This window comes from Labrus bergylta, chromosome 19 (genome assembly GCF_963930695.1).
Source record: "Labrus bergylta chromosome 19, fLabBer1.1, whole genome shotgun sequence".
NCBI lineage: Eukaryota > Metazoa > Chordata > Actinopteri > Labriformes > Labridae > Labrus > Labrus bergylta.
The window spans coordinates 18,834,254-18,849,573 of record NC_089213.1 but is presented as its reverse complement, the minus strand read 5'-3'; the positions used below and the strand labels follow the sequence as shown (position 1 = coordinate 18,849,573).

Genomic DNA, 15,320 nt, shown 5'->3' with positions numbered 1-15,320 from the left:
TGCACACATTGATCCTTTTTTTTGTATACCAATATGTTAATACATATCTGCAATGTTGTGCCAATACTTATACAATAAGATTGAAGGGACAAAAGCAGGAATACACCAATGAACTCAATTTGATATCTTGTTAGACTTACAGCATGAGCCTGACTTGAAAACCTGGTCTGATGTAATTATAGATGTATAAATCATATTTGAGATGATTGACAAGTGACCAGGCAGCTCTTCATCACAAATAGACACATCTGAAGTGATGTTTTGACGTTCAGGCTGCCTACCACCTCGTCACACATTTGATTGGATAACTCTTGACACACATTAACTTCTACATCAGACAGTGCTGATGACAAGTCTTCATCAGACTCTTTTTAGTGGATGATTAAAATAAATCAGTTTCACTCCTCAGAGGAAAACCAGAGCCAAATGGGATCTGAAGGGTTCTATTTCATTTCACAGATTAATCTTTGCTACCTTGTATTTGCCACTCAAAGCCAAGATGCTTAAGACAGTTTTGGCTTGTGCTTAGTTTATTGAAAGAGGGATTTTTTTTTGCTGGAATGGTTTAGGTATCCAGTGATCAAAAAAGTTGTGTAAGCAGTTTATATTCATAGCCATGTTAGTTGTTGCCCTGGGGATTGTGTTGTCTGTCAGCCTGTCACTCCACATTAAGTCAGTCCACTCTGAAATAACCTCTATTGGATTGGGTACTTTGTAATTTTAGATTAATCATTATGAAACATCAAATTTAGATTTTTATTATAGGTGTCTTTGTCCACATTTAGGTATAAAGATAGAATGAGCGATTTCCCCCTTGTATTTCTTTAGTTTCAAAGTTAGGGTCTGGAAATGTTAACGTATCCATTATAAAACCTGTTGTGTAACGAATATAATTTTAGCCATGTTAGCTGTTTAGCTCAGGGCATGGTGTCTGTCAGTTTGTCAGTCCATCTCCTTGTTGTACACTGAAATATCTTAACATCTTTTGAATGGATTACAAATAAATATGGTCTAAATATCAAAACTTTGTTCACTTTCCAAACAATACAATTTTTATTTTAACAATTCTCTTGTTTTGAACCTGGCAAACTCCAGTATTAAAAAAATGAAGCCAATGCAGAAGTAAAGATTCTGCAGTTCATTGAGTGTTCGCTTGAGAACCCAGGAAGTCACATACACGGGCATTTTACAGCAGAGAAATCCTTTTTGATTTTATGAACAATATAAGTTATACATAGGCATTAGGCTGACATGATTGACAGGCGGGTGCGGTTTAATTGTTTGTGAAGAGACTTAAAACCTGCCTCAGCTCCAGCTCTCATCCTGTCGTTAGGTTGACTAAAAGTTAGACTGAGACAGGATTTCCAGCATGGCCGCTGCCGCCGATGAGCCCTGTGCAGTATCAGATGGGTGAATACTTATACTTACAATACTTACTTATTTATCTCATTCTAATTTTTGATGTTTAAGGACATTTTGTGAATGCAAGTTTTGGTGCATGCAGTGTTTGCTTTAGTGAACAGGTGCCACTTCGTCCAACCTGGTGTGTATTTCAGCAGGGTTAAGGTTGGCCAGATGGTTGCCAGGAGACCAGGTTTTGGTGTCGCTCATGTTACACAGATCTCTGTCTCCTGTCTTTCCCTCAGTGTTCAAGCCCTGAGCGTTATCACATTTTGCAACTACTGGATGTCCTTTTGAGGAAACATTTTTTTGTATTTTTTTTCCCTTTGTAGAATTCTTTAAAGTTTCCAGCTGTCGTTGTCAGTGCTCTGTGGCAGTCAGGATGCAACCGCTGGTTTTGAAGGTCCTCTGCACCACTCTGCTGCTTGTAGCTGTGGTGCCTGCTGTTTACTCACAGTCAGGTATGGATTCATTTATTGTGTTTGACAATTATTTTCATGCTGTATAACAATCTGAGTGGGTTTTGGTCTCTTTTAGAGACCTACTAGTGTGTCGTCCTTCACCATCCCTCCTGGTATCTGATGTCTCCTTTCCTTGTCTTCTTATTTCTTATTATTCATCTTGTTCAAAAGTCTCCCTTTTCTTTAAACTTGATGACTTGCTTTCCAATGTTTTTTGTTTTCAAGCAGACAACAGTAAAATTAGGAATATATATACTATCTATTATATGGCATTACTCATGAATTTTGACCCCCCACTTTTACCTGATTTGACGCCGCCCAAGCTCCTGGGACATCTTGAAATAATTAAACAGTTTTTGTGTTTATGTGGGAGTATTAATAGTGCATTGGCCAACATTTTGTTGTGAGTGACACTTTCAATCCCCTGCCTGCTTTGTGTGCCTGCTATAGATTGTTCTCAGGCCGAGTCATGTGACCTGTGTGTTGGAGTCTCCATGCTCAACCTGACAGGCTGTGTCTGGAGGCTTTGTCCAACTGGTAACACACAAACACACACACACACACACACGCGCGCGCACGCACGCGCGCACGCACGCACACACGCACGCACGCACGCACGCACGCACGCACGCACGCACGCACACACACACACACACACACACACACACACACACCTCTAACTTCTGATAGTAATTCAATCATTCGGTTGCTGTAACAGAAGCTTCCCTGGTTTGTACAAAAAGACTGAATTATTTAGTATGCGAGTAACACTCATACAAACACACACACACACACACACACACACACACACACACACACACACACACACACACACACACACACACACACACACACACACACACACACACACACACACACACACTGAAAAAGCATGTTCTCTGTCTCAGGTAATGATACAGGCAGTTGTATGACTGATCAGGGTGACTCTGCAGACACCGCCATGAACTGCAGCTGGACTAGAGTGTCTGAATTGTGCACAGGTATTCAACAATACACTCTAAAATCGACCCAAGATATTTCTTTGCATCCTGAGTAACTTTATTTTGCGTGTTGCATTTCAGTTGTAGAGACTGTGGCTGATGGAGGAGGTGGAGGTGACTCAGGTAAATTATGTGGACACTGCTCAAGCATCCCCCTCCTTCCCCTTCTCTCCCTTTTGCGTCAGACAGCTATTATTCCCACAAGAGCTGCGTTAAATGTTCCCCACACATTGACTGCCACAAAGTCATTTCCAGTAAAAGCCCATGAAAAAATGCCCCTCCTTCCCCCACACCTCCCCGTTTCATGTCATTTCCATTTAAACCCATCAAAATCTCCTTCTTCTTTGCTTCCAGGGGATGGAAGTAACCCCAATCCATCATCAGAGTTCTCCCAGGCCAAGTTTGACATGTCCAGCTTCATCGGCGGCATAATATTGGTGCTGTGTCTGCAGGCGGGGGGCTTCTTTGCCATGCGCTTCCTCAAATCCAAAGAGCAGAGCAGCTATGACCCCATGTGAGTTGAGATGCATGTAGGTGTTAGAGGACAAAGAATTTAGCGTGACTGCATCAGTTTAAGAAGGTGCATGTCAATGTGTTATGAAGTGACGGTCTGTTGATGCAACAGTGGCCTCTGGTGGAGGCAGCGACCAACAGCAGCCTAACACAGTGTTGTGCATACTTAACATCCTTTCTAGATTGCATTTGATTGTAATCTTTAATTGCATCTTTCCATATTAAAATTGTTTCTGTCTTATTACAGAGATCAGCCAGCACCACAGTGAAAACTAGAAGTGTAAAGGACAAACAAACTAGCCTAGAGGACAGCTGAGCAGTGACTCATCGATTTGTGACGACAAGAGTGTTTTTTGTTTTTTCTGAGCCCCTGTCATTCTTGGTTTGGTCCCTATAATTTTTCCCCTTGGGGAATGGGTGTGTTATAAAGTGGATTTTTTCTCCCCAGAATAATGTATCGTGCATGTTCAGTGTGTTTGTATAGTATTTATATGTCAGAGAAATGTGGCTGTTAATTTTCACAAAATCAGACAAATGAGAAAAAAAAAACAGCTTTAATGTCTCCGCTTTGTGATCTAAGATATTACGTTTAAGTGATAACCTCTTCAAAACAACCTGTATCTGAATTAACCAAGATTTAAAAAAAAGCACAGTGCTGTTGTGGGAAAGGGAGATATGATTAAATGAGAACAGTAGGTCAGACGAGGTCAAAACAGGCATTTGAAGTGCTTTTAAGAACTCTTAAATAGACCAAAATGGGATCCACACAAGATTCTTTCCATCATTGAAGAGGATGTCTGTTTTTAGTGTTGAGCTAACATTTTGTTGCTTTATTGAGACAAGAAAAATAATATTTGTAAATGAAACATATTTCTTTCCTCCGTTAACTTGCAGTGAGTTGGATTGCTAAAATGATTACCTAAGAGAGCCATGGAGGAGATTCTGATGGTTTCTTTGTCAGAATTCTGTTTCCACTGCTCATATTATCAATATCAGTTTTAGCCCTGTAATAGCAGCTATAAGAGATGTAATACTACCCTGTTTCATCATTCTGTGCTTGTTAAGTTCATCATTGTAAATGTTTGATCTTTAGGGTGTGCCACTAGAATATCAAATTGCTTTAAATGGGCCGAATAAACTATGGATAAACACATTTTCCTCCCTTCATGGGTCTATGTCATGTCTTGATGCTAACAGCAAGTCAAAGTCAAATTCTGCACAGTGTGAGCTAAGTGCATGTTTGACCACATATGCACAGTAAGGGAGGTGATTCACCCATGCAGACAGAGATGGATGTGCAGATAAGAGACTCAACAAATATCCTCACTTATCTGGACATTAGAATGGACAGCAGCATGCAGCAGGGACAGCCCGAGATGGAGGCCTTTCGGGGAGCAGCGGGATGGGTGGTTGGATGCACAGGTCGCTGTCTGCGCCAGGACCAGCAGGCTTGAATGAGCCTGCACAAAAAAAGTTCCCCAACTGGATCAAGTGTGGCTGACTTCCAAGTCTGTTGACAAAGGCCAGGACTGAATACAGCTCCCGTTTCGCTATCCAAGCACCCTCCCCCAATACACAGAAAACCACTCTTTCAAAAAAAGAAAGGGAAGTCTAGTAGACACACACTTTGAATCCACAATAAAGTTCCAGCAGATTTCATGCACTGTTCTCTCCTCTAAAACACGCACTAGAGATCTCTGTTTGTGTGTGTGTGTGTGTGTGTGTGTGTGTGTGTGTGTGTGTGTGTGTGTGTGTGTGTGTGTGTGTGTGTGTGTGTGTGTGTGTGTGTACCATAGCATATGTGCAGCAGCCTCAGTTTGAGGCCTAGTGTGTGTTTAGCAGGTGTGGACAGCTACAGGAGGAAAGTTAACATCCCACCTCCACCCTGCTGCCATTTAGTAAAACTTCCGTGAGAACACACACACACACACACACACACACACACACACACACACACACACACACACACTGTGTATTTTACTGTTTTTTCCGCCTCGCGCTCGTCGGCTCCCAGTTCACCCTATGCGGACTAACTCTGGAGGGCGTGTTCACAGCATTTACTCTGTACACAGACCTTGACACACACACACACAGACACACACACACACATACACACACGCTCACACACGCCACACACACCGCACTGAGGACAACTTTGTACAAAACCTTTCACAGATGGAACTTGCGGAAGCTGTAAAGTAAGGTAACACCGTTTTGGCAGCTTGTTATTATATGTTTATGAGGTTTTTTTTAACGATTACGAAAAGGTACAGTTGTTCTTGTTCAAAAAGAGGAAAAGTAGCGACAGGTGTGTTCTCTCTCGCGCTGCTCAGGAGGAAGGTTTATTTGAATTTGACAATTGTCCTTAAAGGCAATTGTTTGTATCTCTTTTATTTTGACCAACAACTTTGATAATAATTTAAAACGTAGGATCAATTGTTGTCCCATGTATTGTCTTCAAGATAAACAGCGACTATAAATAATTACTCACGAGTAGCTAGTCACCCAACTTCTAGCTTAACCGCAGGATTCTACCAATTGTTTTTATTATTAATTGGAGCACCTCTTGAACACTACAATAACATGTATTCTGTCTTTAGGTGTCAGGCTGTGAAAGCTGTGGGGTCTTGTTGCATGACATCCTGTTGGCCAAGCTTCAAAACGCTCAACTAGACTCTCTTTGCGCATGCGTGAATTGCTCTAAGGTAACTAGCCTCAGGGCAGTAAACATACACAGGTTCAGTTGTGTGAGCATTTATAGACATAATTATAATTAAAGTGTAGTGCAGCAGCTAAGTCAATTGCACACTCCTTCATTTAAACACCATGCTCCTAGTATCAAAACAGGATAGTAGCAGAATAAATCTGATTACCCTCAATATTTATTTTTTAACTCTTTTACAGTATGTTTTTTATTTTGTATTTGAACAAATCAGCTACAGAAAGAGTGGACTAAGGTCACTAAAAAGACTAGACTACCCTACCTGACACAACATGTGTCTTTGCCGACCTTGATTTAGTTTAAATGTTTAATAGTGTGACTTCTTAAGTTCAAGGTCAAGACAAGATACAGCCTGTCTCTATAAACCAAAATGTTCCTATAATGTGCTACTTGATACACTGCGTTCTGAATGATTTGATACTGAATAGATACAAAGTCAGTGAGAGCACTGAACATGTTTACTCTTTCAAGTCTTCAGTTTTTATGTTATATCACAGGCTTAACGTAAACACAGAGTAATAGGTGCCGCCTGTTTGTTTAAGATTGGGGTTTTGGCTTCACTCAGGAATGGAAAAGGAGCCGGCTGACTCTCCTCTGGATCTGAGTCACCTGACAGAAGAGGAGCAGTCAAGCATCCTGAAGGTCTTACAGCGGGACCTGGAGCTGCAACGCCTCGATGAAGGACGTGTAAGGTCAGAGGTGAAAGTTTTCCCCCAGTAATTGACCAAAAAAAACAGTTTGTTATAGTTATATATAAAAAAAATAAAAGAAACGTATTGTGCAAAACCTTAACAGTGTAGACCATAAAGCTCGATTGCAGCTGATATCATTCAGGTTCTGATGCAGGGAGGCACAAGATGAGATGGGGTCCTCAAAATCAGGAAATAAACTAGTTTTCTCTTTACATTTGAAGCAGGTCTAGACTTACTCTCTGTGAGCTGTTTCAAGATAGTGGAATACGAGGAAAGACAAAGACTGAACAGTAGGATCCCAGAACTTTCCCTTAGTTTTATGAACAAAAGTCAGTGGCCAAACTGTGAACCTGGGACTCTTCTGAGTTAGTTGGGGAAGTTGCCCACTTTGACACTTTTGGTTGCTAAATGAGCCGAGAGTAGACTCACTAAGTGAAGTCATAAAGATACACAGGGACATTTGTTTTGCCTACAGGGCACAACATCTCCTGCAATATCAGTGTTATTGATTATTGGCAATGTGGTCTGAGAGGCCCTCCATTTTTGCTTGTGTTGATTAATCTTCAAGTTTGGGCATCAGCAAGCAAATAGTTACTCATTCTGAGTCTTTTAATCAGGAAGGAGTATGACATGCTCATCGCGAGTTCCCAGTGCCTAAGGCAGAGTTCACATCCTCACTGTTGAAGAGTTAAACCTGATAATGTTTTTCATTTTTGCTAGACTTCAATAAATTAATTGGCAATTATGTTTGCAACAAACTCAAAACTAAGTAATAATAGAGGTCTACTGTCAGGGTGACTATAGAAGAGCAAAGTATTTGACCCTCCTTGTTATTGTAATTGAAGTCAAGTCATGTCTTTTTTTAACAAAGGGTCTTGTCTGTTTTAGGATCAGACTAACCGACTGTTTGGTTTGAGTCCTAGCGTGACATGAGCCGACTTTGCAGTTGTGATTGTTTGCTGTGTAACTCGGCCTTGTGTTGACGCTGCAGGATCCTTGAGGAGACAGAGACAGACCCTGCACGTCTGCGCTCCCTGACGGGGGTGTGGTTCGACGAGGAGCGCAGCAAACGCCACCGCAACCGGGCGTCAGTCTGCACCCTCGTCCATGCCACCCTCCGCCACAGAAAAACCAAGAGCAGAGGTAAGTTTTCAGTTAATGCGATACTAGTATTACCAATCAGTGGGTGTTTTCTCTTACCCTGATAGGGATATCCAAGTGATGGCTGTGTGGTTGTTGTTACGGTAACAGATGTGTCCCTGACTGAACTGTTCAATGGCGAGAGAGAGGAAACCTCGCACAACAACAACAACTCCTCTCCTGAGGCTGAAAAAAGACTGAAAGACAGAAGAGAGCAGAGTGCAGGGTTAGTAAGAAGTCCGTTTACAGAGAAAGAAATGTAACGTGTGTAGGTACAGTTGTTCACATCTCTTTTTTCTGTTTCTAGAAGTCAGGAGAGTTTTAAAAGTTCTCCAACATCCAGAACAAAAATTCCCATAACAAAGGTCAGTGTGCGCATGACTTTTTAAAAATCTTTTCCTATGCTTAAAAAGATACTCTAAATATAAATAATCATCTCCACTTTCAGGGTCTCCCGTTTAGAAATAGTTCCTCCTCATCCAAAGGTATGAAAACCTCTAACTCAGTGCCTCAGTGCTTCTGTAACTTCCTGGCCATCTCTAAGTGTGATATTTAACTCTTTCTATTCCTTCATAGAGTATGAAAGAAGTAATGGCCACTCAGAGGATCTTGAGGTGATTATAACACACATTCCCACATTTGCAGATTACACCAAGTAGCAGTTCTGGTTTTAACGGTAAATTAATCCACAATCTATTTAAACATAATGACAACGACTCCTTTTAAAACCTGGAATAACACTCCTCAGATATCCCATTTATTTGAGTGAAAAACTGTTTCTCTGACTTTGAAATGTTCACAAAACTTAAGTGGTAACGTTGAAACAATATACAAGATACAAAAAAAGATGTGCTGCATTTCATTTCTCAGAAATAATGTACTTTATGGAAATCAGCTAATGGTAGCAGCTAAATATTGTGTCAAAAAATGACACGTGACCAAAACATCTTAATACAACTATAAATTATAAAACGTTTCTTGTCCGTCATTCCTTTGCATAACATGGCTCTGATTTTTGTTCCAGATGTTTTAACCTGGGGGGATTTTCTTTTTTTCTGATTTTTCTGATAAAACATGAATGCAGCATAAATGAGTTACTTCTTCAAACATTTTTTTCATGCATTGTTCGATGATGTGCGAAAAGGAAGACGGTAATAATTGATAGATGATGTGTTTAAGAGTTATGGGTGTGTGTGTGTGTGCGTGTGTGTGTGCGCTCAGGAAGACTACGGGGACTATGACTCTCTGAGCAGCAGCCTGACAGAGCCAGCTTCTCTGAAAAACAGCAGCTCCACTGGCAGTCTTCAGTCGGGCTACATGGTACCTACACTCACACATATACATATACATTTACTCACACACACACACACACACACACATACATACACTCACAAATGTGTACACTCATGCACACATAAGCACTTTTGATTAATTGTCCATCCGGCGACGCAAGATGACTCAGCAGAGGACAATGACGCAGGAGCTGATTTCTGCTGTGTGTGTGCGTGTGTGTGTCTGCGCGTGTGTGCGTTATAGCTCACTGGGAGCATGATGAGTCTGTTCAGCTCGGGGGATTTTGGATTAGTGGAGGTGAGGGGCCGTATTCTGTTCTCATTGGTTTACGACACCCAGAAGGAGGAGCTGCAGGTGAAAGTGAATCGCTGTGAGGACATCGCCTTGGCACGCAAGAATCGCTCTGATCCGTGAGTGACAGTGCAGGTGGATGTATATTTTGCATCTGCAATGACGCACACCAAAGCCAGTCGTAATCTATCTGTGTGTGTGTGTGTGTGTGTGTGTGTGTGTTTTTCTCCAGATATGTTAAATCCTATCTCCTGCCCGACAAGTCGAGTCAAAGTAAGAAGAAAACCTCAGTGAAGAAGAAGACAGTGAACCCTGTCTATGATCAGACGCTCCGAGTGAGGCACCAGTGTTTCTGCAGTGTATAAAATACACTACCAAAGCTCCTGTGAAGGGTTTTTAGCTGGTTATGCAACTGACTTAAATCAATACTGATGTTTCTTAATGACGTAAAAAAAGAAACAAGACCATCAGGAAAAAGATAGATTATTTTCTATATTGTTATTGTTAATGCTTAAAACCACTGCAGGGTTTAGATAAAGTGGTTTGCAGCATGAAGAATAAACCACTTTTTTTTTACCTATTCCATGGCAAAGATCTCACTAAGAGATACATTTGACTGTTAAAAAAAAATGTTTTTGTCAGAAAACACTACTTACACGTGTACAGGAAAAGTACATCAGATGTGATACTGACTGGAAGCTTCTCACAGGATCTTTAAAGTGTGGTTGAGAACATTTCCCGCACGTCTCACTCCCATCCGTGCATTTCCTGTCTCATTCTGGATCTCGTCTTACAGTATAAAGTGCGTAAGGGAGAGTTACCAAGCCGGACCTTGAACCTGTCCGTGTGGCACGCTGAGCCCCTGGGGAGGAACGTGTTTCTGGGGGAGGTGGAGGCCGCTCTGGGCCTCTGGGACTGGAGCTGCACTCAACCACTTTGGCAAGACCTGCAACCCAGGGTAAGCAAGATCAGACATAAAAAGATGCAAGATCATTTTTGAATAACCACAAACAAATATTTCCAACACTCCAGAGCCGACATCTACTGTTGTTTCGTATCAGAGTGTTTGTGTAGCAGCAGATTTGGCAGCTTTGTTGCAGACACAGAAAACAGGGAGGGGTGTCTCTGGTGTCTGGGAGAGCTGTGAAGGGAGAGGAAGACATGCTGTGAATTTCAACTAAGTTTTATGTAACCGTAATATCTTCCTGCCTCCACACTTCTGCCTCCCGCCTCCTTCCCTCTTTTTTTCCATCTCTTAATCTTTTCCTCCTCTCTACTCTCCCCTCATCTCAGGTTCATTTGAATCCAGACTCCATTAGCAGCCGTGGGACCATCGTGCTCTCGATTAAGTTCATCCCAGATGGATATGAGGGTGAGCAGAGCACATATTTTGTGGATTACAGTAATGTTCCACAGTAATTACCTGTATCTCATGCATTGTGTGTGTGTGTGTGTGTGTTAAGGTGGCGGTCTGCCTCTAACAGGAGAGCTCCACATCTGGCTTCGGGAGGCTCACGGTCTCCTGTCCAACAAAGGAGGTGCTATAGACTCCTTTGTTAGAAGGTGTGTCAGTTCTGCAAAATAACAGAATTTATACTTTTACAATATGACCTTTCCGGCATGACACTCCTCAATTTCTTACTCTATTCACTGCCCTGTCTCTAAATAAAGGCATTAAAATCCCCAAATTAACCCTTTAGATCTGTAAAAAAACATTGAATTATTACATTTAACCTTATATATCCAAAATATTAACATGAACAGATTCTGTTTTGTATCTGAACGTAATTGTCTTTAATCCTAATCCACATCCCTAAAGCTTCATCCTCCCAGATGCTAGTCGGCAGAGTGGGCAGAAGACGCGGATGACAAAGCGCTCCATCAGCCCCACATACAACCACACTATGGTCTACGACGGCTTCCACACCAGCGACATGAGAGAGGCCTGTGCTGAGCTGACTGTGTGGCAGCGTGAAGGGTTAAAATCACACGTGCTGGGAGGGATTCGTCTGAGCTGTGGAACTGGTGAGTGTTTCTCTCTGCTACTGTTGTCTGAAATAAGAGTGACCAGCCACTTTACAGTCGCACCGTTTAGCCCTTATTAAGACAGAATGACATTTGTGAGATTCTGTACAGGATTATTATGTAAGAGATTCTTCATCTTTGTGGCTCTTTGTGAAGGATTAGGTTTGCATTAGACCCAGCTAACATACCATAAAAACAGTAATAGCACATACAGTGTAGCTTTTTTGTTGTTGTTGCATTTACATAGCTGATTTATTCAGGATTAGGGGCCACAAGGATTTAATTAGTGGGTCATAAAAGTATGTACATCCAGAATTAAACAAATGCTTTCTCGAGCAAATATTGATGATTTTACTAAAAACCCTTGTGTGGTTTTTCCCCGTTGTTTTGCTTGTTTCATTCTCTTCATACTAAAGTGATAAATGGAATGATTGGTCATTTTATAGGGCTCGCCCTTATTTGTTATAGTGACGCTCTTTGTAGCATAGGATATAACAGATAAAGGGACAACACACCTTTATTTACTTTGTTCTGAAAGTAGCAGTCCATATTTTGCTCTTCTGTGTTGGCATTCTAATGACACAAAGTTTTCATAGTTTCAAATGTAACTTTGCTGTGACATGTAACCCTGTCGCCTGAGCCGAGCTCTGATTACAGATTAAATGTTTTTTTATGAGTCCCTTGACATTCTGTTTGCTTGGAGGAGAGCGCTCTCTGTATCACAGGGATGTCACATTAAAGGTGATGTTTGTCTGGCTGGTTTATTTTATGGTCCGCTTTGTAGATGGAGCCATAAAGGCAGTGTTATGCTTCATGCTACAGTGGCGTTTGGAAGCTTTATGGTGACAGGGTTTCAGTCCAGTGCTCTACTTTGCATTTTGTCCCGTCAGTATTTCAGGCATTTCAGATGGTCCTGTCATCAGAGCGAGGTCAATTTTGGGTCACCAGAGAGTGTCTCAGTATGACTGTGCAATGCTAAATATCGTATGTTGGGCTGGTGGCAGAACAGGGTTAAGTTTAACACCAATGTGGTAAACACATTTCATTTCAGATCATTTATATAAGTGAAGTTGTTTTCCTCGTTGTTGTTGTTGATGGTGTTGTTTTGCTTATAATTCTTGTTTTCAGTTCAGTTTTGGGATCCTTTTGTTTTTGTGCTTATAGCATAGAGGCTGTGATTTTGGATTTGTCAGTCAATCTTTTAGGTGTTGTCTCTTGGATTTTAAATATATTGTGAAGGGAAAAAAGGCATACATGGCTGGTTATACGGCAGAATGATCATTTGTTGGGCTTGTTTAAATGGCCTTAATAAGAAAAAACATAATTTGTCTCTCTGTGGTAAGGTTGTCAAAATGTTCAGTACTTTGATACTTTATACTTTTTCACCACCATGTGTTTCACAACAGTACAGTATCTGATATTTTAAGGTTCTGTTGTATGCAAAAGTATCAGAGCTTTTAAAAACTACAGATCTTCAGTCATATTTTAAACCAAAAGCTGCTGTGAGAGAAAGACGGATAGCAGCGCTTGTCTGTTTAAATTCAATGGTCGATTAAACCGGATTATAAGTGATCACACTTGACTTTTTTTAATTGCAAAAATACATTGGACACATTTGTGTTGTTGTGGTATCTAAACAGGTATTGATATCGTTTTCATTTTCACTAGTGTCATATCTAAGTTTAAAATTCTGCTATTGTGCCGACCCTGCTGTTTGGTAAGCTGTAAAGATGTTTGTGGTCTTCAAAATGAATCATGTATAATACCTGTGTGTTTTTGTTGTTGTCAGGTCAGAGTTATGGGGAGGATGTCAGCTGGATGGACTCTACAGTGGAAGAGGTCGCTGTGTGGACCTCCATGATCACAAACCCAAACCACTGGATTGATGCAACACTACCAATCAGAACAAACCTCACACACCGATCAGAGTGACACACACACTCTTTGTACACATACACACATGATACATTCTATATGTTTCTATAATGAGTTAAATGCAAGGACACTAAGCACTAAGTGCACTTAACCTCTGTGTCACAATGATTTGCTGTTTTTTTTTTATATACTGTACGTACACTCACACAAAGGAGGCAGTAGTGTGGCAATGTTGTGAATTCATGTTGTAGAAAAAAAGTAGTTTCTAAATAAGATCCGTCTACATTTCAAATGTTTTACTTTCATGTTTTGAATCACTCTGTGTCTAATTTTGAAAAACATTCTTAATGTTTAATCTATTGTATTTTATTAATTAAATAACAAACCAATATTGATGAATCATTCAGTGTTCCTGTTTCCTCTCCTACACAGAGAAAATGAAGATAGGAGAGTAAGCTGACTACCACCTTGTGGTCAGACTTTATACTTCTTTCCTTGACTTTTTTCTGGGCAAATGAAAATGGCAACAGTGGAGAATACCGAGCACGAGCATGAGAACAGAGGTTTAATGTCCGTTGATTTACACTCACCCTTTTCTTTTATTGTTCTTTATATCAGAACAAACTGTTGTTTATTCATCCTCCAATTCAACATTGGGCAGTGTCTTAATAAATGTCCAGACTCCAGTCCAGCAGATAGCGGTATTTTGATTCTTGTCTCTTACTGGCGTGAGACCGGAAGTATTGCTATTCCCCTTCCAAAATAAAGTCTTGAGAAGGCAATTGTATATCATGAATTTCCTTAACTGTAGGAAAACAGGTGTATCTTTTTTGTTGACTCGATACCAAATATTTGTGCTCCACTACCATGAACATTTCTGGTGTATCAAAGAGAACAGACATTCTTTAAGAATGTCTTTACAATGTTCAGTAAGTACAGACATATTTTACCAATGGTTTTTGGATTATTTTGATCAATCCATACATTTTTACATGAACTCTATTAGCCTTTAGAGAAATAATAGAATTTGCCCTCCTAATAAATGTGAACACTGATTGAATTAAAATAATGTATATGAAAGCAAATTAATTTAGTGAGGTTTCCAGTTCTGCATCTGAAAAATGATTAAAAAACACTTTTAAGACTTTTTGTAACCTACTTTTTTTTGACTTACAAGTTTTAATTGTAATTATTTTTGCATTGATCCTTTTATTCTGAAGGTTGTAGTCAGATGTATTTACCTTACTATCACCTGGAGCTTGTAGAAATGTTGTATTACAGTAAGAAGGTTGTTGAAGATATCCAGGCTGCAGCTGCTGAGGTTATTATCAGTTATTATTATCAGTGTGACAGCAGGAGATCTGTGCTGCTGTGCACAGGACGATAACAGAGGAAAAACAGATCAGTGAACAGCATGAGACTAAACAGGGACTCCATTTACATAATTAAGGTAGTTTTTATGTTATTTTTGTTTGTAAGTGAACTCCACCACGTCCACACATTCAGGTATTTAAATGTGTACTGTGTGTGGCAAAAGTTGTATAAAGTGGTGCCTACTTAATTAAAGAATACACAGAAGAGAAACTGTTCAGCTGCCCCATGTGTGAGAAAAAGTTAATTTCTTTTTTTCTTTTTGTTATGACAAAGCACATGGCTGTACCCACAGGTTAAATGAGTTTAAGCATAGGAGTGTTTTAAGAAGTAGTTAACTTCATGAGTGCTGCAGTGATGGGATATCACGGCCTATGCCCATAAATAAACCTTATGGGACAAAGGAGGATGTTCATGTTAAAGTGTGTAGGCCTAATTGACACATCAATGCTATAAAAGTGGAAATCATATCCTCAAGCAAGGATGGAAATACAGACACCCATTAGCTCGTGTAGGTTGTATACTGGAGCAAAAA

General features: G+C 40.4%; 2 protein-coding genes across 6 annotated transcripts; both read left to right on the top strand.

Annotated features, from left to right (window-relative positions):
* The first annotated feature begins 1,605 nt into the window (after nt 1–1,605).
* Nucleotides 1,606–4,981, top strand: cd164l2 (CD164 sialomucin-like 2). The gene is made up of 6 exons (XM_020631730.3): nt 1,606–1,862; nt 2,313–2,399; nt 2,771–2,863; nt 2,945–2,986; nt 3,218–3,377; nt 3,624–4,981. The coding sequence occupies exons 1-6, from the start codon at nt 1,784–1,786 to the stop codon at nt 3,643–3,645; spliced, it is 483 nt and encodes a 160-aa protein (XP_020487386.1). The 5' UTR covers nt 1,606–1,783; the 3' UTR covers nt 3,646–4,981.
* A 334-nt stretch (nt 4,982–5,315) lies between these two features.
* On the top strand, nt 5,316–14,558 carry sytl1 (synaptotagmin-like 1). Of its 5 annotated transcripts, none has more exons than XM_065948031.1 (16): nt 5,316–5,579; nt 5,977–6,081; nt 6,664–6,790; nt 7,782–7,933; nt 8,042–8,156; nt 8,241–8,295; nt 8,379–8,415; nt 8,507–8,544; nt 9,152–9,250; nt 9,467–9,633; nt 9,747–9,849; nt 10,311–10,472; nt 10,808–10,886; nt 10,978–11,077; nt 11,334–11,539; nt 13,329–14,558. In XM_065948031.1, the coding sequence occupies exons 3-16, from the start codon at nt 6,666–6,668 to the stop codon at nt 13,469–13,471; spliced, it is 1,581 nt and encodes a 526-aa protein (XP_065804103.1). In that variant the 5' UTR covers nt 5,316–5,579; nt 5,977–6,081; nt 6,664–6,665; the 3' UTR covers nt 13,472–14,558. The 5 variants fall into 5 exon arrangements, with proteins under 5 accessions (XP_065804103.1, XP_065804102.1, XP_065804101.1 ...); XM_065948030.1 differs by having other exon boundaries at nt 5,317–5,574; nt 6,641–6,790; nt 8,238–8,295; XM_065948029.1 differs by having other exon boundaries at nt 5,317–5,579; nt 6,641–6,790; nt 8,238–8,295.
* The last annotated feature ends 762 nt before the right edge of the window (nt 14,559–15,320 follow it).

What these genes read in the sequence shown, in the direction of transcription:
- cd164l2 (XM_020631730.3), top strand. Translation starts at nt 1,784, where the DNA reads ATGCAACCGCTGGTTTTGAAGGTCCTCTGCACCACTCTGCTGCTTGTA. An exon ending in AGTGTCTGAATTGTGCACAG is followed by an intron (nt 2,864 to 2,944) that starts GTATTCAACAAT and finishes GTTGCATTTCAG; the next exon opens with TTGTAGAGACTGTGGCTGAT. An exon ending in CAGAGCAGCTATGACCCCAT is followed by an intron (nt 3,378 to 3,623) that starts GTGAGTTGAGAT and finishes GTCTTATTACAG; the next exon opens with AGATCAGCCAGCACCACAGT.
- sytl1 (XM_065948030.1), top strand. Translation starts at nt 6,666, where the DNA reads ATGGAAAAGGAGCCGGCTGACTCTCCTCTGGATCTGAGTCACCTGACA. An exon ending in AGAAGAGAGCAGAGTGCAGG is followed by an intron (nt 8,157 to 8,237) that starts GTTAGTAAGAAG and finishes TTCTGTTTCTAG; the next exon opens with AAGTCAGGAGAGTTTTAAAA. An exon ending in TCGTCTGAGCTGTGGAACTG is followed by an intron (nt 11,540 to 13,328) that starts GTGAGTGTTTCT and finishes TGTTGTTGTCAG; the next exon opens with GTCAGAGTTATGGGGAGGAT.